Below are 23,675 nucleotides of genomic sequence, written 5' to 3'. Positions count from 1 at the left end.
AGGTTTCTGGCCTGTACAGCACATGAACGGGAGTAACACTCCCGGGAAAGTGACCTCTGTGAGATGAGCAGGCTGAAGGGGAAGGGGCCGCTCTTTCCTCCTCCCTTTTAATAAACCAGCACTCCTGGTGTCTGGCATGGGGTTTGTGAGTTTGGAGTGCTTGTGAGTTTGGAGTGCAAGTGGTCTGGTCTGGCAATTGTATGTGTGATAAGCTTGGGATTTGGGCACGCCTGGGTTTCAATCTGTACCCCACTACTTAGAGGTATGGTTTCAGACTCATCACTGAAATTCCCAGGGCCTTGGTTTCTTCAGATGGTAGTAGCCCCACCTCATAGGGCTGTTATGAGGATTAATGAGGGAGGGCCTTTAAGGCTTAGCACCCAGGGCCACACTGGCTGGCTGGAAGTGGGCAGGCTGGAGGTCTGTGAGCTTATCAGCCACACACAGGTGGAGGCAGCTGAAGCTGAGGGGGAAATTAGCACATCTAGGGGTGAGAGTGAGGGGGGCAGAGAGTGAGGAGGGGTGTGTGGGAAGAGGGAGGAAGCACAGAGGCTGGTGAGAGGTGAGAGAGGTGGGGAGGTCAGGGATTAGGAGTTGGGGCCTCGTGGGTTTTTCTGCCAGGCCCACCACCGTGTGCTGAAATGCCCAGGTGGGTCTAGATTGTGGGATCAGGTGAATGAAAGGCGTTTTCCCTGCTCCAGCTACTCAGCTGCTCATTTATTCACTCATACCCATTCACTCACTCATTCACACCCAGGGCCAGGGAGCTCCATCTGGTGGGGGGCCGTGGATACATGGCCACAGCTCAGGGTGGTAACTGCAGCTAGAGATGTGTCCCAGGGCAGTTTGGGAGCTGGGGGCACTGATCCAGGAGGGGTAGGGAGGGGTCCAGGAAACTTCCTGTTGGCCAGGAAGATGAAGAGGGTGGGGAGGCAAGGGTGTTTCCGGGAAGGGGCCCAAATTCAGCATGGGTGCCCAGTTAACTAGTGGTGAAGGGAGGTTGGAGGTGGAGGGTACAATGGGGAGTGGGCTTGCTGCCCAACTCATACGGCTGCGGAGGCTGCTGTCTGAACCTGGGGGGCCTTGGAGACCTTGTGAGGAAGAAACTTTACTCTGGAGCAGGAGGGAGTCACGGAGGGCCCTAAACCAGAGAGGGGTATACTCTCTTTAAAGTGACCCCCCTCAAGCTGCAGCATGGAGAGGAGGTTGGAGGGAGCTGACCAGGGCAGGGCTGGGGCAGGAGTTCAGGAGGGAAGCCCTGTGCAAGCTCAGTGCTGGAAACGGGCATGAAACAGGCCAAGTTGATTCAGTACCAGACTCGGAGGAAGGTGCTGAGTCTGCAGGTGGTTCTGTCTGCCTGCTGGTTGAGGAATATTCCTGTTTGAGTCAGTGCTCACTGTTTTAAAGTCTTAATTTGAAAAACATCCTTGAGGTCAGGCTGAACTGAAATTGGCCTCCCAGGGGTCCTGGGGCAGTACTGTAGAACACAGTATCCACACCCTGTACTGTCCACGAACCCTCCCGCTGGGACCCCTTCCCACATCCCCGAGCCCCCGCCCCCAGTTCTTTCAGGCACTCTGCCAACATCCCAGACCTCACTTCTGCCCCAGGACCTTCCCCTCGACCTGGGTCAATCTTCCAGGGGACAGCCAGGCTGCCTCTGCCTACCCAGGGCCCAGTTTCTCGTGTGGCAGGCCAGAGGGCAGCCAGCCACAGAGAGCACACCCGCAAGGAACAGCCAAGCCTCTGCGACAGCCGCACTTTATTTGGAGTTTTCCACCTAAGCAGCTCCCAGCTGAGCTGCATGACATGTGCAAAGTCCCCTAGAAAGCTGGGCCTCGCAGTGTGTAAAAAAGGCCCCCCATGGGGCAGAGCCGTGCAACCATTTTAAAAAAAGAGACAGTGAGAGAGAAGTCCGGCCCCCTGGGAGGCTGGCTTGGGCAGAATGCACATCGCTCTGGCCGGTCCATGTGCCAGGCCACTCCTGCTGATTCAGGGGCTGTTTTCTTCTCTGATTGTGCTTTCCTTTCCAAGTCCTTAAAAGTCTGGGGTTGAAGCTACCAGAGGGACCAGACCAAGTCCTCAGGGACAGGGGGGTGGCTGGCCGGCGGTGCAGATTGAGGGTGACCTCACACACAGACACCCACAACACAATGCCCTCCCACTGCTCAGCCCTGCCAGAAAACTCAGGGCTTCCCTGGCCTCGAAGCCCACTTGTCAGCCCCTCATGTCCCAGCCTCTGCCCCTGAGCCTGGCCCCAGTCTGTGAGTTAGCATATCACGTTCCCGGGGAGGGACACTGTCCTAACACAGACAAGGTCCTCCAACCCCCGGGGCGCAGTGGGGTGAGGAGGCTGTGCCTTCACTTCACCCCCAAGGCAGGTGTTTGTAGTGTCTGATTCTGTGCGTGTCTGGGTGTGGCACGTGTGTGTGTGTGTGTGTGTGTGTAATATGTGTTTGGCTGGAGGTGGGGGCTGAGGCTGGGGAGGCACTTTTGGCATTCAAGGGACCTTGACTTTGAAGGGGCTTCCAGGGACACTTTCGTCGCCCCACTTGACGATGAGGATGTAGTCCCCTTTCTCCTTGACGGTGTAGGTGACATTGTACACCCGGTTCCCCATGTGCTTCACGTACACCTCCTCACAGGGGGTCTTGGGGCCGTGCACGCCCACCATCATCATGTTGGTGCCTGGAGAGGGAGGCAGAGGGACAGGCTCACACCAGGGAGTCCCCTACTGTGACCCACACCCTGCTCCCTGACGGCCTCTTGCTCACACCCTGGGAGACACCCTCCCCCCCGCCACCTGCCTGCTTTGCTGCAGTCCACGGTGAAGGAGTTCTTCTGGCCTACGAAGGCCTGGGACAGCCCAGGGCCCCGAGTCACCACCTTGCTGGCATCTGAGGAGAACTTGGGGATGGAGCTGTAGCTGGAGCCCCGGCTTGAGGAAGACTTGGTCACAGTCTCCACCAGAACGGTGGATGTTTCGTGAAGGCTGTGGCCTCCGGACAGCCTCGGACCTGAGGGGCGGGTGGAGGGGGCACAAACCTGGTCAGGAGGGCTTCCTGTTCTTCCCCAGGCAGGGGACCCTCGGCCAGCATTGCCACCCTGTGGGACTCACTGCCTGCATTCGTGGCTCCCCTCAAATTCCTCCAAGGGCCACTCTAGGAGCACAGCCTCATTCCCAGCCAGGGCCCTGAGCTGCCAGCTCCAACTGGTGCTCCACCCCAGGGCTGGGGCCTCAGATGCTGTGACCTTCACCCTTGCAGGCTTTGGGAACTCAGGCTAACTCACAGGGTTAGAGTCACTTTACAAAGGAACACCCACCCAACGCATCCTACAGACAGCCTCAAGAGGGGAGCTTGCTCAATACTGACTGTGTCTTCTTGGAGCCGAGGAATATGGGAAGCCAGGAGGGGAGAAAGTGATGCTAGAGCCTGAGGAGCCAGCGCAGGCCAGAGCTGAAGGAGTGAGGGGCCGCGATGGAGAGGAAGAATGGGACTTTTACACCATCATGCCTGACTCCACAGAATGTGTGCTGTGTAGAGCCAGGCCCACCTCTAGCCCTGGTAAACTGACCATGGTGTCTGGGGTCAGACTATGGTCTGGATGTGCGTGGCCACCGGAGCCCTCCAGGCTGGGCTGGGCTGCAGGTTGGATGGACCTCCCTGAAGCCAGCACTCACCAGTGACCTTGGCCTTGAAAGGGCTGCCCACGATGTGCTGGGGGCCACCGTACTTGATGGCAATGAGGTAGTTGCCAGGGGCCATGGGAGTGTAAGTGACCACGTGGCCCTCAGGACACTCCCGACAGTCCAGCTGCACCTTGGAGGGGCCATCAATGGTGACAGACAAGGCCCCCGAGCCGGCGTTCAGGGTGTTCACGATGAACTCTGATGACACACCTAGAGGCCAGAGGTAGCAAGGCTGAGGGCAGGAAGGGCTTGTGGCCCAAGAGGGGCTAGGCTCCAGTTCCCTGGGCAGCCTCTGTGGGGACTCCTGGCTCAGGAAGCAGGGCTCCTGCCTCTGGAGCAAGGCAGCACCAGACTAGTGGCCAAGTACCCCTAGAAGTCACCCTGTTCCCCAGCTCCAGGCACTCACCAGTAGTGCCTCCCTCGAGCCCAGGACCATAGGCTGACACCAAGCCTGGGTCCCCAGCCTGGCTCTGCTCCCCAACGCGGATCTTGAAGGGACTTCCAGGGATGTGGGCACCATTGAACTTGACATCAATGGAGTGGACGCCATTCTCGTGGGGGATGAAGCGGATGGTATGCTTGTCTGTGGATAGAGGGTTGGTGGCTTACCCTCCATCCTTCCCCTCCCCTTCTTAGAAGGCCCCAGCCCAGCAGGGGGTTGGCAGGGGCAGGGCCAGCTCACCACTGTCTAGCTCAGAGACGTAGCACTCCTCCACAGCCCCCGAGGGTGTGTGCACCCGGGCATCAATCACGCCCCGTGCGCCGTTCAGCTGCACAGCAAAGGACGCCGGCTGGTTCACCTTGAGCCCTGTCTCCTGCAAAGGCCAAGGAGGATGCTCAGACTGCTGGGAGACCAGGGCTGGAGCACTCTTCTCTGAAGCCCCACATGGTGCTCACCGTAAGCCCAGCACAAAGGCTGCCACCACCCTACGCCCAGCCTGGCCCCTGCCTGCCAGACCAGCCTGGGAGCAGGAGGAGCCAGGGTCTGGTATGCAACCCTATACGTGCACCTGCTATCCTAGCTGTGCTTGGTGTGTGGGCGATGAGAGATGATGTACCCTGTCCTGGCTGAGGAAGGAAGGGCCCCACTCTGTGTGAAGCAGGCCGAGAGCAGAGAGCAAGTGCCTGATGGGCTGTGTGGGCTGGTGGTGCCAGAGAGCTCTGAGGTAGGAAGCTGAGTTTGGCTGGACTGGCCTGGGAAAGCTTCCTGGAGGAGGTGGACCAACAGGGAGGACCCAGAAGAAGCACAGAAGGGCTCTGGGGGAGGGATTGGAGCCTGCATTGGGGAACCCGGTTCAGGAGTGGAAGGAGGAGATGCACAAGGACCCTGGATGGGCTAACGTGACCACCCTGAGGGGCAGCCAGGAGGCGCGCGGGATAAGGAGCTGGGGTGAGGCCTATTCTATGCCCCTTATGCACAAGCTCCTTTACAGTGTGTCCCCTGGACACCTGGCCCCCTGGTTTGCCTGTTTCAGTGTGACTTGCTGAGAGCCTTCCTTGCACATGTCCGCTATGACAGAAGGAAAGGAAGACACCACATCTCTAGAAGTCAGCAGCAAGAGAAAGCAAGCCAGGCTCCCATCGGCCTGGAGAGGACGCAGCCCAGGCTCTGCAGGCCATAGGCATTCCCTTTAGAGGAGCCTCTCACACCCTCTCTGCAAACTGGTTTACTCTTAGTTTGTATAGATTTTATACTCTCATTCTTATAAATGTTGGCATCTAGCATTCTTAGAACAGGAGAAGGTGGAACAAACTAACAAGAAATGGCAGGTGGCAGTAGGACAGGCAAACCCACCCTGAGAAAAGCAGAATGAGGCGTGGCATGCCTGAGTGTAGGGGCTAGCCCACAGGGTCGGAGCCCACCGTCCCCAAGGGCCCTGCCTTGTGCCTTACGGGAAGGGACTTCTAACTGGCCCTTCCAAGGTCACTGCTAAATCCCTGGCCCCATGGACCTGCTGTCCTCAACTCTTACCCATCTCTCAGATAGCAGAAACCCTCCACCCCCACCCTGGGCACAAACCTGGAGGCTGGTGACGGTGAGACGGCGAGCGTCATCCGAGAGGGAGGCCACAGGCACCACAAAGGGACTGTCCGGGATGTGCTCATCATTGAACTTGATGGAGACCTCATAGTCACCTGGGGAGAGAGACCAGTCAGCATAGGTTCCGGGATGGAGGTTGGCAGGGTGGGAGCCTCCCCACTCTGGCTTTATCCCAGGATAGACTCCGTGGTCAGCACTCAGACCTGGAGACAGACACATGTTTCCGAGGGTGTGGGGTAGAGGGAGATGGGGGCCCCGGGGAGGGGAGTTCTGTGGCCCCAAGCATCTCCTGCCTCTCCAGTGAGCAGAAACCCAGTCTGGAAGGTCAGGCAGGCCCAGCCCCACTGCCAGTGTGGACGCCCACCTGGTTCCTGGACAACATAGGAGACGCCGCAGGAGCCATCTTTGCGATCCTCAAATGCAATCTCCGCCTTGCTAGGACCCTCCACAGCAATGGACAGGCCCCCAGCACCGGCCTCCCGGGTCCAGATGCTGAACTCGGCTGGGGACAGGCAAGGTAGGGGACTTCAGCATCAGTGCCCCTCACATTGGCTGTCCTGACTTCATCCCCACTCCTGGCCATCTGCCCCTTACCTGGCACGCCGGCCACACCTCGCTCCAGCCCTGTGCCTCCGGCCCGCACCTTGTGGGCCCCGCCTTCACCTAGCGGCCCCACAGTGAACTGAAAGGGGCTGCCGGGCACGTGCTGGCCACGGTACTTGACAGCGACCGTATGGGGCCCCATCTCCTGGGGCACAAAGCGCACACTGTAGGCGCTGTCCTCGCCCTCGACGATCTCCGCGGCTTCCATCTTGCCCGATGGGCTGGTCACCTGTGCAGTCATGTCCTGAGAGCTGGCCTCGCCTGCAGGGTTTGGGGGATGTCAGGGCAACACTGGGATTCCTCCTAGCTCTGGCCCTTCCCTCCCCATCAGTTAAACCTCCTCTGCTCAGACCCGCCTGGCCTTCGGGACCAATCTGCCAGCACCAAGCCTGGTCAGCAGCACCCTCCCATCCCACTGTTAAGACCCAGCCGGCCCAGTGCACGGTGCTCACCCTCCTGCTGCCGGGTGATGCTGCCGAAGGAGCCCAGGCGCTCCCGGCCCAGGAAGTCCCCAAACACAGCAGGGAAGGGGTCCCCGCCGACCTGGGTGGACTCCTCCACCCGCACCTCGCGCTTTGTCTCCCCGCCCCGCGTCTTGCTGATTTCCGTGCGCTCCGTGCGGGTGTAGGTGTGGCTGCTGCGTGTGAAGGTGCGCGTCAGGCGCTCCTGGGCAGACACCATCTGGAACCAGTTCCCTGTGTGGTTAAGGGAGCCAGGGTGAGGGAGGGAAGCGAGGGGTAAGGAAGCAGGGTGGAGACCCGACAGGTGGTCTCTGGCCCAGGCCAGTCCTCTCCCACCACTCGCCCCACCCAGGCTCCTCCAGGCTTCTACCTGGGATCTTGAGGTTGAGGTCACAGGTGCTGCCAATGGTGGCGATGGAAGGCGCCTGTCTCCGCCGGGTAATGCTTTCCTTCATGCGGCCCTCGCCGGTCACCTTCACAGTGAAGGGGCTTCCTGAAGTGGGGGGACAAAGGGTGGGTCAGGAACCTCAGACCCCCGGCCTCCTGGTCTCCCTGTCTCTCGCCACCCGACCTCTGCCCAGAGCCTTACCAGGCACGTGCTTGTCAGCAAACTTGATGTTGATGATATAGGTGCCGGGCTCGGTGGGGCAGTAGGTGACTTTGCATGTCCCGTCCTCCATGTCCTCACAGTTGATGTCCACCTTGCTTGGGCCTTCAATACTCAGCCCCAAGCCCCCATACCCTGGGGGAAAGCAAGGAACACATCTCCCTCAGTCCTAGGCTGGCCAAGCCACAGTGCTCTCCTCTCCCCCGACTGCTGGCTGCACCCAGAATGGGCCCGGATGTGTGTAGTGATCACTAACAAAAGTGGCTCAGCGGGAGGAGAGGCGGTGCCACGGGCCAGGCGGTCTGGAAATTTCCCTAAGGTAAGCCTCTTGGATTCCAGTGAGCAAGAGAGGGACAGAAACTCAGGACAGCTAACCTTTCTCTTCAAAGGGAGAGAACTGATGCAGGGCCATTTACTTCCCCCAATGGGCCGCAGAATGCGAATCCTGACACAGACTGGCCAGGAAGTTTTCGAGAGGAGAGTGCAGCCAAGGGGGTGCTGGGCAGGACAGAAGGACAAGTGCCTGTGGGAGGCACCCGCTGGAATGGGGGTCTCTGGGGCAGGAGGTACCTGCATTGCGAGTATCCACGATGAACTCTGCCACCTGGAACGTGTGTCCCTCAGAAAGGCCCTTGCCCCAGACCCGCACCTTGCTGGCGTCCCCGATCTCAGATGGCCCCACCAGGATCTTGAAGGGGCTGTTGGTGACGTGCTTGCCACTCTTGCGCACGCTCACCACATGCTCCCCCACCTCCTTGGGAGTGAAGGAGATCCCTGTGGAAAGGAAGTGTTAGGCAGAGCATCCTGTGGGCCCCCACCCCTGAGGTCTCCGTGAGGCCCCACGCTCACCGATGTGCCGGTTGGGCAGGCGCTTCAGCAGACAGGGCTCCTCGTTGCCCGAGGGGGCACGGATGCTGGCGGTTAGCTGGCTCAGATCACTCTCGGTGATCTTCAGCGACACATCCGTGGAGGTACCCACGTTCAGCTGTGAGGTCCTCATGGAGTCATCGCCTGGTGGGGGAGTTGGGGCATCAGACTGCTGTGACTCCAGACAGGCCCTGCCCTCAAAGGGCTCAGGAATCCTCCTGGGCAGACCCTGCTGGACTCAACAGACATGGGGGGCCACTCCCAGGTGCACAGAGGCCCAAGGCCTGGAAAGCCCAGTCTGCACTCACATGTGAGCTGCCAGAGACTAAGAGGGGCCTGTACCCCAATTCCACTGTGGGTGCCTCAGTCCTTGTGGACTAAATCCCTAAAGAAAGCCTGCTGGCGGAGGCTGAGGCAGGAGAATGGCGTAAACCCGGGAGGCGGAGCTTGCAGTGAGCTGAGATCTGGCCACTGCACTCTAGCCCGGGCTACAGAGCAAGACTCCGTCTCAAAAAAAAAAAAAAAGAAAGCCTGCTGCGTTTTAACCCTGAGTCACATGGTGTGATAACAAAACACTAGACTGGACCGCACAGACCCCTTCCTCGCTGTGTGACTGTAATCACGTTGCTTGGCCTCTCTGGGACAGGGGTTCCTTATCCATCAAAAGGATTATCCATGCCCTAACTTCTTTTTTTTTTTTTTTTTTGCCCTAACTTCTTAAGAGTGACTTCAGGCTGGGCGCGGTGACTCACGCCTGTAATCCCAGCACTTTGGGAGGCCAAAGCGGGCGGATCACGAGGTCAGGAGATCGAGACCATCCTGGCTAACACAGTGAAACCCCGTTGCCACTAAAAATACAAAAAAATTAGCCGGGCGTGGTGGTAGGCACCTGTAGTCCCAGCTACTCAGGAGGCTGAGGCAGGAGAATGGCATGAACCCGGCAGGCGGAGGTTGCAGTGAGCCGAGATTGTGCCACTGCACTCCAATCTGGGTGACAGAGCGAGACTCCATCTCAAAAAACAAAAACAACAACAACAAAAGGTGACTTCAAAGACTAAATGAGGCAATGTGTTCTCAGGCACAGGAGTGGCTGACTGCTTCTTAGCTGCCGTGGAGAACACAGTGTTTTTACATTTTTCAAAATATGACCCCTTACAACTTGAAGGGCCTCTGCCTTAATGTCATGAGTGACTTGAACAGGCTGGGCTTGCACATCTGTGCAGTGTATGTGGTGTGTGTGTCTCATGGGCTGCACGTCCCCATACACCCGCCTCACCTGTGATCTTGGCGGTGAAGGGGCTCCCCGGGATGTGCTTGTCATCGAAGCGCACGATGATGCTGTAGTCTCCAGGTGCGGTCGGCAGGTAGGACACGGTGCAGGTGCCATCCTTGTTGTCCTTACAGGTGATCTCTGCCTTGGATGGGCCCTCCACGGCCAGCGACAGACCCCCTGTAGGTGGAGGTGTGGCCAAAATCAGAGGTCCTGCCCTCACCCCTGCCCCTGGCAAGTCCCCACCCCAGCCCCCAGCCTGCAGCTCCCTCACCTTCTCCAGCATCTTTGGTGACAATGGTGAAGGTGGCTGGCTTGTTGACCATGCCATGGCTCAGGCCTGGCCCATAGGCACTGACATGGCGGCTGTTGATGGCATCTACATAGAACTGCAAGGGGCTCCCTGGGGGAACAGGGAAAAAGGGGGCTGGGTCAGCGTCAGGGATTGTCTGAGCCTACCTTGGCCCCAGCACCTTCCAGCAGCCTCCCTGCCAACCCCCTCCGTCTGTGCCGTAGGGACCCGGCTCATGGAGGTCTGCTTCTCACCAGGGTATAAGCCTCCCTGGGACCTCGCCTGGTGTCTGCACACAGCAGGTGCTCAATAAATATTTGTTGAAAGCAGGAAGGCAGGACTGCAGCTGCTGCCTGCTCCTCTCACCCAAGCCCCAGCCCAGCCCAGCCCTCAACTCACCAGGGATGTGGTTGCCGTCATACTTGATCCCCATCTGGTGCAGGCCTTTCTCGGTGGGTGCGTACCTCACCGTGATGGTGCCGTCCTTGTTGTCGGTGATGTTGGGCCGCGCCGTCTTCCCTGAGGGCATCCGCACCTCTCCTGCAGGGCAGACACAGTTACATGGGGACCCTGATTTCCCCCACTGCAACCTCCCTGCTGTCCCAGGCCTGGTCCTGAGTGCTTCTGCTGCCACCTGAGAGGCCACGCACCAGGAGACAGCCTGTGGCAGTGGCCTGAGCCCTGAACTGGGGACAGATGGCTTGCACCTGAGTTCTGGCTCTGCCCAACTTGTTGTGTGACCCTGGATAGAGCTCACTTCCTCTCTCTGGGCCTTGGTTTTCATCTCTAAGACACGGGGCTGGACCTGGAAGAGAGTATCTCCCCTCAGCCCTCATGCCTGGGGGCCACAGGGCAGTACCTGTGAGCTCCCCTTTCTGCACCGCAAAGGGGATGACCAGGTTGAAGGGCCTCAGCATGGATTCCATTGGCTCCACAGGCACCACTGGCTCCTCTGTGGCCTGCAGCAGGTGAGAGGGAATAGTCAGTGACTGGGGAAGGCTCGGGAGTTTGGCTCATGCCATGACTGAAGCTGGAGAGTGAGGAAAGAACAAGGTAGTTAATGGTGAAACCAGTGTGGCAGGAGAGGTGCATCAGCTGCAAGAGAAGGAGTGCTGTGCCCAAGTGGGGTTCCATCTGCCCAGCCTGACTCCTGCCTGCTCCCCAAGAGGCCCCCAGACCATGTCCCTGCCCTGGCTGCAGAGGAGTAGAGAGAAGAAATGAAGGAAGGGGAAGAGGAGAAGGAGGACATCGCCTGGTGGGAAGCGCAGTACCCAGTGTGTGGGGCGGGCGCCAGGCCGGGGAGGAGCGTAGGACTGGCGCAGCTGTGGCACTTCAGAGGGCTCCTCCTCATGCGGCAGGGGGTCACACGCCTGGGGAGGCAAGGCATGGGGGCACAGGGTGTGGCAGCCTCACAGGCCTAGGGGCTGACTCAGAGAATGGTCCAGGAACCTGAAATGCTGGCTGATATATTGGGTGCTCGCCCCTCGGAGGGCTTCATCTTCCTGCAGGGAAGCCTCTGGGGAGATGGAGCTGGGGATGGTGGAGAACACAGTGGGTTCCTCCACAGAGAGCTGATAGCACTGGGCAGAGGGCAGGACCATGCTCTCCTCCCATTTCGGAGGGCTGTGGGGAAAGCTAAGGCTCCATCCAGGAGCACTCTGGCCCCAGGAGCCCTCAGAGAAGTGGGATTCCTTGGGGACAGTTATCAGGGATCCCTGCTGCTGCTAAAAGGGCCAGGCCGCCCTCCCCAGCCATCTAGTCTTGCTGTGGCTACAGAACTTACCAGTACATGGAAGGGGCTGTTCGGGATGTGCTCGCCCCCGAAGCGGATGGTGATGACGTACTTGCCCGGCTCGGGCGCTGTGTAGTAGATGTCAAAGGTACCATCGTGGTTCTCAACCACGTCCACATCGAGCTCTGCCCCATCCGGCGTGGACACCGTGCATGTCACCTTCCCCTCGCCGGCTGCCTTGGCATCCACTGTGATCACCGTCTCCTGCCCAATCTGGATTCGGGGGCCCAGGCAGGCACCTGCCATGTGGGAGATCCTGCTCAGGGCGCTGGAGGGCTGGAGCCAGCCCTCTCTGTTCCCACTACCCACCCCCTACCTCCAACCACCCTGGCCCACAGCAAGAAGAGGAGAGAAAGGGCACTCACCCAGGCCGTGGCCTCCAATGGACACTGGAAAGAGAGAACAGAGTGAGGCCAGGCGGTGCCCAGCGCGGGCTGGGGCATTGGGCAGGGATGAGGGAGGGGCCAGGGCTAGGGCATGTGTGCTCTCTGACCAGCGGAACCCTGGGGACCAGGCCAGGGCTGTGGAGGGGCTTTGAGGGGCTGGGTGGTGAGCAGGGCACAGGCAGCGGGTGGGCATCCACCTGTGACGAGGCACTTGCTGGCGTCCCCGGTGGGCAGAGCATGGATGCGGAAGGGTGAGTAGGGGATCTCATCGCCGCCATACTTGATGGTGATGGTGTACCGGCCGCTCATGTCTGGCAGGTAGGACACAGTGTACGTGCCATCCCCATTGTCCCGGATGTTGGCCTTCTTGGGTTTACCCTCGGGGTCCTGAGGGAGAAGCAGAGGTCAAGGCCCGCCTGTGCCTGGAGCATGACCTGGGGGGTGGGCTGCGCAGAGACTCACCAGGATCTGGACCGTGAGCAACCCCTCGCCCGCGTCCCTTGCGTCGATGGTGAACTCCACAGGCAGACTGGCAGGGATCCCAGAGGCATTGAGGCCTGGGCCGCTGGCCCGCACCTTGCTGGCATCATGAGCTGGAAGGACCTTGATCTTGAAAGGGCTTGAGGAGCAGAAGAGACAAACAGTTGGCTGGGGGGCATGGACGGGGCGGAGGGGTGATCTCATCTTCAGCCAGAGTCCTCCCCATAGACATACAGGAAGGGGGACTGTGGGGCAGGCAGGAGAGGCCAGTTCCCAGAAGCCGATGACATTCCGAGTCTGGGGGCGGGGGCACTCTGGGACTCCCTTGACAGACCCAGGGCACTTCTCCATTCCCCAGGAAGGTGCTGTAGGAGGGTCCAGGAGGAGGCCCTGGCCCAGGCCTCCTGCACTTTTCCTAAGGCGCTAGTTTTGCTGTAAAAGCTCCTGGGGCAGGATAGCCTCAGGGCAGAGAGCCCTGGGGAACAGCAGGATGGGGCAGTGAGACTGGACGAGGCTGACAGCTGGGAGGGGCTCTCCCGGGGACCCCAGCAGTGACCCTGCAGTGCCGCCCTAGCAGGAGCACCCCCAGAGCTCAGTCATAGCACAGGAGCCCAGTGCTGGTCCTCACCTGCGTGGCACCTCCTGGTCCGCATACTTGACAGCTACCGTGTAGGGCCCATCAGTGGCTGGGGTGTAGTGGACAGTGTGGGTGCCATCTCCATTGTCCCGCACCTCCACAGGCTCGGCCACACCTGGGCAAGGTGCGCAGGGTCAGCAGAGCCTCCGGGCATCCTGCCCCACCTCCTTCCTCCCTGCCCCAGCCATTCTATACCTGTGGGGCCCAGCACAGCCACCTGCAGGGGTGCCCGGCCAGCTTGACTGCAGTCCACTGTGAAGGTCTGGGGGACCCGGGCCCTGACACCAGCCCCCAGCCCTGGCCCCGAGCACTTCACCTTTCCAGGGTCCACCACATCCTTCACCGGCACCCGGAATGGGCTCCCTGTGAGGAGAAGGACATCAGACCCTGCCACCAGCCCTGATGGGTCCCCCTGATGCTGAGGAGCCTTGGAGGAGGAGGCCTTCCCTGCCTTTGAAATGCCCATAGGGAAGCCAGACCAACATGGGAAAATGCCTAGGAACTTGCTAAGAAAACACACACAAGAATAAATGAACTTGACTGAGGCTGGGCAAATCTCACTCATGTGGGTCCCAGGCCTGGAAGAGAAGGCCTTCCTAAATTAATAAACTGAAAATAAAATGTTTTTAAAAATGAAATGTATTTCTGACACTGTGTCTGAAATAATAAAAAGATGGGAAATTAGATAAGGGAAAATACTTCCAATTTCAGCAGTCCCAAGTCATGCAATATTTGAAAACATAACCTGTCCAGGCAGCTGGGCCTGCAGAAGGCAAGGGGAATTCTGCAGACGATGCGGGCAAGAAGGCCCAAGGCTGGCCTGAGCCACCAAGAGGAGTGGGCGGTGTCTGAGTTTCCAGACACACACTGAGCAGTGGACCTGCACAGCCGACGTCTCGAGCTCCAGGCAAGGGGCTAGGAGGCCAGAGCGTGTTCCTGGGATTGACTGGGGGGCTGTCGCATCAACCCTCACTGCCTGCCTCCTCCACGTCCTCCCTCTGGCTGGGCTCCAGCCCCGACCTGCTCTTGGCTATCCTCTCTATGAATGTTCTCATCTAACTTCCTTCCAGTTTCCCCCTTGTGGGGTGAGCATCCTGCATCCTCCCTTGTCTTCCCTGAGGCCCCGACCACTCTCTCTGCACACCTGGGATGGGCCGCCCCCCGAAGGTGATGTTGACGTCATAGTCTCCAGGGGTGAAGGGGATGTACTCCACAGTGCAGCTACCATCCTTGTTGTCCTTGCAGGACATCTTGGCTTCCGAGGGACCCTCGATGGCTAGGCCAAGGCCCCCGGTGCCGGCTCCCCTGAGAGATGACACCCCCCCATCAGCTTCATAAGACCAGTGAGTGAAGATGAGGGAGTAGCTGAATGGGGGGACAGGGAGGAAAGAGGGCAGGCCGCTGGGGACCCAGCTGAGGAGAAATGAGCCAGGGGCTGATCTGGAGTCCTGTCGGGGGGTCTGCTCCTGCCTCACCCCAGAGAGAGGATGGGGTGGGGCTGAGGTACAGACAGAGGGACGAGCAAGGAGGGCCAGGGGCTGGGAAAGGGTGGTCACAGGTTTAGGCTAGCAAATGGGGAGGATACCTGGTCTCCACAGTGAAGCGGTTGGCCTTGTTAACCAAGCCACCCTCCAGGCCTGGCCCGAAGGCCCGGACGCGGGTGGGATCACAGCCCTCGGTGACACCCACTCGGAAGGGGCTCTTGGGCACAGCGACCTCATCATACAGGACCTCCACCAAATGCACGCCTGGAAGCCAGCCACAGGGGCATCAATCAGGGAGTGTGCACCCCCACCACCCCTCCTGCCCCGAGCGCAATATCATCAGAGGCCGGCCCTGCCCGCTCGCCCGGCCCTCCACCGGCCCTCACCCTCCTCGTAGGCGGTGTACTGTACTCGGTAGGTGCCGTCCCCATTGTCTGTCACATAAGTGTCTGTCTTGGCCCCCGAGGGGTTGAGCACGCGAGCCGTCACGTGGTTGCCGCCTGTGGCTGTTAAGGATCTTGCATCCACAGTGAACTCAGTGGTCACCTCCCGCAGGACACCTGGAGCCCAGGGGTGGCATGCTCAGCAGGGGTGGGGGCAGCCTTCACACAGATGCTCCCTCTCCTCTCCCCCTCCTCTCCCTCTCCTCTCCTTCTCCTCTTCCCCTCCTCCCCCCTCCTCTCCCACTCCCCAACTCCCAGGCTGCTCCTCTGATCAGAGGCTGGGCCCCCTACCCTCCCCTGCACCTCCGTGAGCTCCAGCCTCTGCCTTCACTCCCTTCTCCATGTAGTGACATTCTCTGTTCACATGAGTCACCCACCAGGCTGTGGGCCTGGGTCTTGCATCCCTCTGCCGTGCCCCATGCCTGGCCAGGGTCTGGCCCCGGCAGATGGCCCATTCCCACTTACTGTCTCCTGACTCTTGTCATCCTCTACCCCAGAGCTTTCCCCCGCCCCCCTCCAGAGCAGAGTTGCAGCTTTTTGCATCAGAGCACCCCTTAAGCACATGAAAGAAGAGACCTCTCCAGGAAAACGCCCAGAGGCAGGTGCAGTTTTGCCACAAGAGCGGAGGCCAGTCTCCACTCCCAGTCTTCCCCTCCACTCCTTCTCTGGGGCTTCTGGGCCAGTAGGGACTTTAGGGCTGCCCTGAGAGCCCTCCCTTCATGCCAGGTGGCTCCGCCAGCCCTCAGCTCTGCTTCCCTCCCTCCCACTGACTATCCGGCTCCTGCACCTGCCACTTGACCTCACTTGGCTCCTCCTGACCACTCACCATGTGGCTCAACACCAGGCCCTGAGACCTTGACGCCACTGGTATCGACCGCAGGCTGCACATGGACGCGGGTGGGGAATTTGGGCACCGGATGCCCGCCATATTTGATGGTAATGGTGTAGGTGCCGGGGAAGGCAGGGCTGTAGGTGATGTGGTAGGTGCCATCCGCATTATTGTGAATCAGCACCTCGGCCTTGACCCCGGCATCCGACAGGATCTCAATGGTCAGCTCTGCCTCGCCTGCCTCTGAGCAGTCCACAGTGAAGGTGGCTGCCTCACCGGCCTTGCCGCGCTCCAGGCCCGGCCCACTGGCCCGCACCTTGCTTGGGTCAAACACGGGCCGGATGGTAGCTTTGAAGGGCGAGCCAGGGATGTGGGCTTCGGCAAACAGGATGTTGATGGTGTACTCGCCAGGCTCCGTGGGCAGGTAGCTGACAGCACATGAGCCATCACCATTGTCCTGGCACTCGATCTTGGCCTCGCAGGGGCCCTCCACGGTCAGCCCCAGGCCACCTGTGCCAGCCCCCTTGGTGTCGATGGAGAATGGTGCGGGGGTGCCTACCAGTCCACCCTTGAGACCGGGGCCGTAAGCACAGACCTAGGGGAAGAGGCAGGTGTGTGGGTTCCCTGCACCCGGCCTTCCCATCCCAGCCTTCATGGCCCCCACCTAACTCATCACCTCCAACTGTGGCTGCTATTGCAGACTGAGTGCTTATAACAATTCCAGGTGATGACATGGAGGCAGAGAGATGAAGCAATTTCCCCAGGTAGTGGACCTGGGATTCAAGCCCAGGTCTGACTCTAAGGCCAGGCTCTTAATAGCTAAGTTGTCTCCAAGGAAGGTGGTGGGGTGGGGCTGGTCTCAGTCCCACGTTCTTGGCTGTGCCCACTCCAGGCACATAAGTCCCTCTGGCCTCTGCCCGCTATGACTCTTCCAGCTTCCCGACAAGTCCCCAACTCCCAGCCCCAACCAGCTCCTATCTCCTCACCTTGGAGGGATCAGGGGGCAGGACACCCTCCACAGCAAAGGGGCTGCCAGGCACTGGGTGACCATCGTAGGTGATGTCCACCTTGTAGGGCCCCTCCTCCGGGGGCATGTAGCGCACAGCCTGGGCTTCCGCTCCGCCGCCTGGCTCCAGCTTGCAGGGGATGGGCCGGCGAGAGGGCGAAGTCATCCGCACATCCAGTTGGCCTTGACCGCCAGCCCCTCGTGTGTTCACAGAGAATGCTTGTTCCTGTCCCACAGCCACCTCTGCGTGGAGGACAAGTGACACCATGAGGAGACTCCGGTCCACCCCACCCGAACACCCCTCACTCCCAGGGTGGCTCTTGCCCCACTTACTGCTATTGAGGCCCTGAACTTTGATTTTGCTGAGGTCCAGCGGGGGTGCCACATTCACCACAAAGGGGCTCTTGGGGACAGGGTCCCCGCCGTAGGTCACTGTCACTGCCATGTTGCCCTGTTGGGTACAATGGTAGGTCAGAACTGGGTATAAGGCACGGTCCTGCAACATCCTGGTGGTGAATATGGGCTCTGAAGCTCAGATCCACCACAAGAGTGAGGGCAGGAGGCAGCGAAGGCATGGAGGATCCAGAACTGGTCCCATGGGACTGGAGGAGGGAGACCCAGAGCTCCGACAGTCCAGTCAGGCGGGGGCATGGGAGGGGCAGAGCGCACCTGCTGGACAGCGGTGTACTTGACAGTGTAGGAATAGTCATGGTTGTCTATGATCTCAAAGTCCCGCACAGCCTCGCCCTTGGCTGTCCCTGCAAACTGCACATCCAACTTGGCCTTGCCGGCTCCCTTGGTCAGCACCGTGAAGTGGGTGGGCTTCCCAACTTCCACACCTGAGGAGCCACCCAGAGATGTGGTGAGGGCCTGGTAGCCACTTAACCCCAACCTCGAGCCAGGCCCAGCCCCTGCCCAGACACTCACCTGTGCGATTCAGCCCAGGGCCCTCGGCCTTGACTTTGCTGGCATCGTGGGATGGGTCCACCTTGATGTGGAAGGGGCTGGCGGGGATCTCCTGGATGTGGAGGAGGCTCAGTCAAGGCTCTCGAGGGGAACACACCCCTGCTGTTGGGCTAGATGTGGCTCAGGACACACCCAGGGGACCCAGCATAGACAGGGGCAGCCTCCAAAAGAGCCCCCTTTGCTTCCTCTGAGGCACCCTGCCTCACACAGGTAGCGCTCCACCATGTCTGTGGAATCATCCCTCCCTGTCCCGTGACAGCATCTCCAGCTGCCTTCTAGAGCTGGGAGGTACCAGGAGCTTGGGTACCTGGTTGGCAAACAGCACCATGATGGTGTAGCGGCCCGCCCCCGGTGGCGTGTACTTGACGGTGAAGGTGTCATTGTCATTCTTGATGATGTCGAAGTCGATGTCAGCCTCTGCAGGGCCCACCACGCCGGGGGCGCACTTGATGCCAATGCTCACGTCACCTGCAGAGAGGCGGGCACCGCTGTGAGTCAGGCTCAGCCCCCCAACCCGACTCACCCCTGCCCCCCTCCCAGACCCGCCCCTTCTGGCTGGGCGCACCTTGCCCTGCCTCGCTGCAGTCCACGGTGAAGTAGGTGGGCTCGTTGGCCTTGAGGCCCGTCTTCTCCACGCCGGGGCCGTACACTTTCACCCGCTCGGGGTGGCTGCCCTCGCCCACGTTCACCTGCAGGAGGGGTCACAGCTCAGCGCGGTGACCTCCCTCAAGGCTCATCCTCCTGCCCAGCGCACCCAGCCTAGCCTCAGTGGCACCAGCCCAAGCCTCAGTCCCAGCCTGAGCCCAGGGACAACAGGGACTCTAGCGAGGCGCCCACCCTCCCTCAAGGACCTCTGGTGGTGGGCACGGGGTAGGCTGGGAGGACGCACCCGGAAGGGGCTCTTGGGCACGTTTACACCTCCCCAGGAGATGATGATGGTGTGCTTAATGGGCTTGGTGGGCACGTAGGAGCAGCGGAAGGTGCCATCGCCGTTGGGGATCACCTTGATGTCGATGGGACAGCCGTCCGCGTCCTGTGGGCATCACCCAAGCAAAGTTCATAGCTGTGGCCTCTGCAGAGCGCCCTCTGCTGGCCACAGGTGAACCCAGCGCCTCCTTTCCCACTGCCAACGCGCAGGCACTCCCACCCCCACACCAGTCACTGAGGCCACCAGAGCCCAGGGCCACATGCTCTGGTGGCCAGAGCCCACCCTTGGAGCCTGGAGGCCTGGCTCAAGGCCATCTGTATGGCTTGCTCTCCCAGCCTAGGTTTCCTCAACTCTGAAATGTGTTGGACAGGAAGAGTGTGGACTAAATTTATGTTCCTAAAACTGAATCATGAGCCGTTCAAAGAAGAATCACCCTCTTAGATTCTCAAGACTATGTTCATTAACTTCTAGGGGTCAATGGACACCAGTCTGAGAAACCTTGTCTTATTCAATGAAACAATCTTTCAATTACAAATTAGCACAAAAATGACTCTTTGGTAAAATACATTTTTAGGTTATCATCATTAAGAAAACACAAAATTTGGCCCGCCGTGGTGGCTCACGCCTGTAATCCCAGCACTCTGGGAGGCCGAGGCAGGCGGATCATAAGGTCAGGAGATCGAGACCATCCTGGTCTCTACTAAAAAACACACAAAAAATTAGCCGGGCGTGGTGGCGGGCACCTGTAATCCCAGCTACTTGGGTGGCTGAGGCAGGAGAATGGCATGAACCCAGGGGGCGGAGCTTGCAGTGAGTGTTGTTCCTGGGCAACAGAGCAAGACTCCATCTCAAAAAAAAAAAAAGAAAAGAAAACACAAAATTTAAAATTTTCCATTGTACTGATGGGCCCATGAGTATCAGTCCTGCCTGATCTTCTGTGATGTTGTCATTTCCTGCCGGGAGGTCTCTGCCTCTGGCCTGGCCCTGCCTTCCAGGGTCCCTGCCATAGGTAGTAAGGGCAGCAGAGACTGGATAATGACCTACCTGGGCATAGAGCTTCAGGTCTCCCTTGCCAGCTGCACGGGCATCAATGGTGAACTCAGCGGGCTTGTCCACGATGCAGCCTGTAGGCTCCAGGCCAGGCCCAAAGGCCTTCACCTGTGTGGAGGGAAGAAGGCTGGGTTGGGGACGGGAGGAGAACCAGCTTGCCCCACCCCGGGGTCAGGTGTGTGGAATCTGGGACCATACCTTATCTGGGAAGCAGTCAGGTGGGGCGGGCAAGATGTGGGCAATGAAGGGTGAGTCTCGGATGTCCTCGTCGTCACAGATGACGTGCACAGCGTACTCCCCAGGCTCCGTAGGCCAGTACCGCACATCGCAGGAGCCATCCCCCTTGTCATCACATTCGATCTTGGCTTGTGAGGGCCCCTCGATGGAGAAGCCTGGGGCGAGGTCAGGGAGGGTCAGAGGGTCCAGCATCAGGCAAGACCCTTCCATCCCCCAGTTCCCCTCTGGCCGCCTCATGTCCCATCTCCCTGCTCACCCCAGCACTCCCCAGCATGCTCACTGCACCCATTACCCACAGTGCCCCCTGCTGCCCTCCCCCACAGCACTCCCTCCTCCTGCCCCTCAGCCACTTACCCAGTGTCCCCACCTCGGTGCCAATGGCTTCCACCACAAAGTCAGCTGACTTGCCCACCTGGCCAGTCTCCAAACCAGGACCCCAGGCCCGGACCTTTTGCACTCCTGCCTCTGGGCTCACCTGTACCTCAAAGGGGCTGAGCAGAGAGGGAGCTGGTGTCTACTCCAGGAAGTGACCCCCGAGGTCCCCCTCCATCTCCCCTCAAACTCCCCCGCAGCCCACTGCCCTTCATCCCTCCCTGTGATGTCCTAGACAGGACAGCATGGGGGGCGCAAGGTACTTACCTGCGAGGGATGGCATAGCCGCCCCACGTGATGGTCACCACATACTTCCCAGGCACTACCGGGTAGTACTCGCACTCGAACACACCGTCCCCAGCCTCCCGCACCTTCACTGGCTCCTCTGTGCCCTCTGAGGAGAGGGAGGCAAGGTGTGGGGATAGAAGGCAGATCAATAGCCTTGAAGTCCCAGCTCCTCAATCCCCTCAAGGAGCCATGGGGACCCCGACCCAGCCTGAGGGCAGTGCTCTAGTGAGCAGTGCTGCAACTCAGGGCAGGGACCACTTGTCATCCCTGTACATAACACCCCATAGAGCACTTAGGGTAGAGAGAATCATTCCTGGCTTGAGACCAAGAAACTGAGGCAGAGAGGAGACAATGTGCCTGAGATTCTGGGGTGCCTCTGGTCACTGTGGAGCTGTGGTGCGGGCTGTCACTGCCCTCTGGGAGTCAGAACCACTGGCCATACTTCCCTCCTGATCCCCCAGCCTCACCCTCACGACCCTGGGCTCTGGCACTCACTTGGCCCCTTGACTGTGACCTTGAGCTCCCCGCTGCCGGCACCCTTGGTAAACACCTTGAAGTCAGCCACCTCTTTCACACGAACACCCTTGGGCTGCAGGCCTCGCCCAGAGGCGCGGCAGGCATTGGGGTTACAGGCTAGAGAAGAAACAGAAAGGAGGTTGGGGGTGCTGAGGAGCCTTGGACTACTAGCCCCCACCTCCCTGTGCACAGTGCTTCTAACCCCTCCCAGGCACAGGCAGTGGCCCACAGCGCTGCTCTGGAGCCCTTTGTGCCCCCAACACAACTGGGGCTGCTGGGCTGGAGCTGGTACAGGCCCCAGATCAGGCAGGTTACAAGAAAGCTTCCGAGCCAGTGCCACTGGGGAAATGCATGGCAGAGCCTGGGCTGAGGGTGGGCTCAGAGAGACAGGGAAGTCCCCTTTACCCACCCCCAGGCCATCCATCTAGAGCCCTCTGGGCCTCTCAGAGCACCAAAGCAACCTTAGGATCTAAGTCATGCCACAAAACATCCAGCAATGCCACGGAACAAGAGCTACTTCATAGAACTCGAAGCCTGCCATAGAACACAGGCAACTTATGAACATCAGCCTACCACAGACCGTGGCCAGTGGCAATGAGCCCAGGCCTTGCCATGTAACACAGGCAAAGGAATAGGAATCTCAGCCTGCCACAGAATCCAGAAAATGGCATGGAACCCACAGGTGCTACAGGCAACGACACATATTCCAGGACTACCATGACCACAGGCAATGGCACTGCCCAAGGGGTACCACAGAACACAGGCAGAGCTCAGAGCCCAGATTTCATCACAGAAATCACCAGGCAAGTGGCAAAGACACTAGACCTGCCACAGAACACAGACAATGGCATGGGACCTGGGGCCTGCCACAGGATGCCATGGAAGTGGGGCGATTCCACACTGCCCGGGCCAGGCCACACAGCGCAGGTGAGGCCAGTCAGCTACGGCCATGCCTGGCCCCGCCTCCACTGGAAAGCATTAACGTGGCACCACTCTCTTGGCCTGGTGGACGATGGGCACTGAGTGTAGGGAGAGAACAAGTGGGGCAGTCACCACCCGAGGGCCTGGTGTGAGGACAGTGCTCCCCAGATATGCCCCCACCCGTACGGCCCCGTCACTTCCGCTCAGCCCTCCCAGTGTGGCACGTGTTCTGGGACCCTCCACTGTGGCCTCCCAGCCCTGCTCTCAGGGACTCCAGCCACCTTGGGGGTGGGGCAGAGGACTCAGGGAGGGGGTCTCTGCAGAGCCCGGCCCCAGCTCTTCCTCTTGCCCCTTGCAAACCTCAGCCAGCCGTGCCCCTCTGCACCATGGAGTTAGTGCTTCATGTCCCCCCAGTCCTCAGGACTAGAACTTGGTGGCAATTCTCTGCATCCTGGCTTTGGTGAGGGCTACCGAGGGGAGCGGTGAAGGGCCCTTACCTTCTGACACGTGGACAGGGAAGGGACTGCGGGTGATGGGGGCACCCGCAAAGGCCACATGTACGGTGTGTGGCCCCTCCATGACAGGTCTGTATGTGCAGCGGAACGTGCTGTCACCCTTGTCCTCCAGGGCGACCTCCACTGTGTCCCGCCGGCCCTGTGGGTCCACGATCACCACAGCAACATCGCCAGTGCCGGCCCCTGCCAAAAACAGAGGCTGTCAGCACCCACTCTGGACACACAGCTGCCCCAGTGCCTTCACCCTGAGGCTGCCCCCCCTCTGGCTGGCATCCCTGCCCCAGCCCCACCTCCCACAGCCCCACACGGTCAGGGGCTTTCCGCCTGCACCCCACTGGTGCCCGTCCTACCCGCAGTGTAGATGTCAAAGTAGGTGGGTTTGTTGGCCACATTGCCCACAGGTTCCAGGCCAGGACCACGGGCTGACACCTTGTTGGCATCTCCCAGGGCCATGCCCACGTTCACCTCAAAGGGACTGCGTTCAATGTTCTGGCCAGCAAAGAGCACGGTCACCTAGGGGTCAGAGGTCAAGGGTTAGCTTCTAGGGGAGAGCAGTCCTGAGGGGGGCAGAGGGGCACAGCCACACCAAGGAGGGTGAGAGGAGGGCAGCTGGGGCTCTGGGCAGGGGTGAAGTGCAGGCTGAGAGAGGGGTGCATGCAGCCAGAGCCAAGGATGTGAAGAGCAGGGCAGGCAGGGGGGCCTAGAGGGAGATACCTTGTGTAACCCAGCGACCTTGGGCACATAGGAGACAGCGTAGGTGCGGTCTTTGTCATTGTTGGGAACCACCTTGGCCTATTGGGAAGGAAAAAGATTGGAAGCCTCTCCGATGACCATAGTCTCTCCTGACCACATAACACCTTATGCACCCCAGCCCCACTTAGCCCCCACGGTGACACCTTCCCCAGACTGCACAGCACAGTGTGTGGCTCTAGCAGTCACCTCCGGGCCATTCCTGTTGTTGGCCCCACGCTCTCTGGTTCCAATCCCAAGCGA

At 59.8% G+C, this 23,675-nt stretch overlaps 1 protein-coding gene across 7 annotated transcripts in view; it reads right to left on the bottom strand.

Moving 5' to 3' along the window:
• Positions 1–1,747: 1,747 nt before the first annotated feature.
• The window catches only part of FLNC (filamin C), a 29,211-nt gene continuing 7,283 nt past the window's right edge, over positions 1,748–23,675 (bottom strand). Inside the window, exons 6-48 of one of the 7 annotated variants that reach the window (XM_028846262.2) lie at positions 23,397–23,474; positions 23,033–23,195; positions 22,665–22,865; positions 21,226–21,363; positions 20,710–20,836; positions 20,425–20,561; positions 20,032–20,225; positions 19,828–19,941; positions 18,745–18,888; positions 18,421–18,544; positions 18,163–18,323; positions 17,817–17,907; positions 17,559–17,728; positions 17,223–17,340; positions 16,870–17,132; positions 15,881–16,478; positions 14,998–15,171; positions 14,713–14,875; positions 14,272–14,432; positions 13,323–13,490; positions 13,119–13,242; positions 12,473–12,629; positions 12,208–12,397; positions 11,990–12,013; positions 11,616–11,863; positions 11,104–11,202; positions 10,692–10,791; positions 10,232–10,372; positions 9,815–9,943; positions 9,547–9,720; positions 8,253–8,414; positions 7,974–8,177; positions 7,386–7,538; positions 7,167–7,289; positions 6,788–7,030; positions 6,327–6,596; positions 6,097–6,234; positions 5,712–5,827; positions 4,374–4,506; positions 4,098–4,274; positions 3,683–3,901; positions 2,808–3,017; positions 1,748–2,688 (exon numbers count right to left, since the gene is read on the bottom strand). In XM_028846262.2, coding sequence (XP_028702095.2) covers positions 2,501–2,688; positions 2,808–3,017; positions 3,683–3,901; positions 4,098–4,274; positions 4,374–4,506; positions 5,712–5,827; positions 6,097–6,234; positions 6,327–6,596; positions 6,788–7,030; positions 7,167–7,289; positions 7,386–7,538; positions 7,974–8,177; positions 8,253–8,414; positions 9,547–9,720; positions 9,815–9,943; positions 10,232–10,372; positions 10,692–10,791; positions 11,104–11,202; positions 11,616–11,863; positions 11,990–12,013; positions 12,208–12,397; positions 12,473–12,629; positions 13,119–13,242; positions 13,323–13,490; positions 14,272–14,432; positions 14,713–14,875; positions 14,998–15,171; positions 15,881–16,478; positions 16,870–17,132; positions 17,223–17,340; positions 17,559–17,728; positions 17,817–17,907; positions 18,163–18,323; positions 18,421–18,544; positions 18,745–18,888; positions 19,828–19,941; positions 20,032–20,225; positions 20,425–20,561; positions 20,710–20,836; positions 21,226–21,363; positions 22,665–22,865; positions 23,033–23,195; positions 23,397–23,474 — 7,209 coding nt within the window. In that variant the 3' untranslated portion in view covers positions 1,748–2,500. Of the gene's footprint in view, positions 2,689–2,807; positions 3,018–3,682; positions 3,902–4,097; positions 4,275–4,373; positions 4,507–5,711; positions 5,828–6,096; positions 6,235–6,326; positions 6,597–6,787; positions 7,031–7,166; positions 7,290–7,385; positions 7,539–7,973; positions 8,178–8,252; positions 8,415–9,546; positions 9,721–9,814; positions 9,944–10,231; positions 10,373–10,691; positions 10,792–11,103; positions 11,203–11,615; positions 11,864–11,989; positions 12,014–12,186; positions 12,398–12,472; positions 12,630–13,118; positions 13,243–13,322; positions 13,491–14,271; positions 14,433–14,712; positions 14,876–14,997; positions 15,172–15,880; positions 16,479–16,869; positions 17,133–17,222; positions 17,341–17,558; positions 17,729–17,816; positions 17,908–18,162; positions 18,324–18,420; positions 18,545–18,744; positions 18,889–19,827; positions 19,942–20,031; positions 20,226–20,424; positions 20,562–20,709; positions 20,837–21,225; positions 21,364–22,664; positions 22,866–23,032; positions 23,196–23,396; positions 23,475–23,675 lie in introns of all 7 variants that reach the window. The other 6 variants (XM_077997276.1, XM_028846263.2, XM_077997278.1 and 3 more) reach the window with 6 other exon arrangements.

Source organism: Macaca mulatta, chromosome 3, assembly GCF_049350105.2.
Source record: "Macaca mulatta isolate MMU2019108-1 chromosome 3, T2T-MMU8v2.0, whole genome shotgun sequence".
Classification (NCBI taxonomy): domain Eukaryota; kingdom Metazoa; phylum Chordata; class Mammalia; order Primates; family Cercopithecidae; genus Macaca; species Macaca mulatta.
Note: the sequence above shows the minus strand (reverse complement) of the source record. Positions and strands in the feature narration are given on the sequence as shown.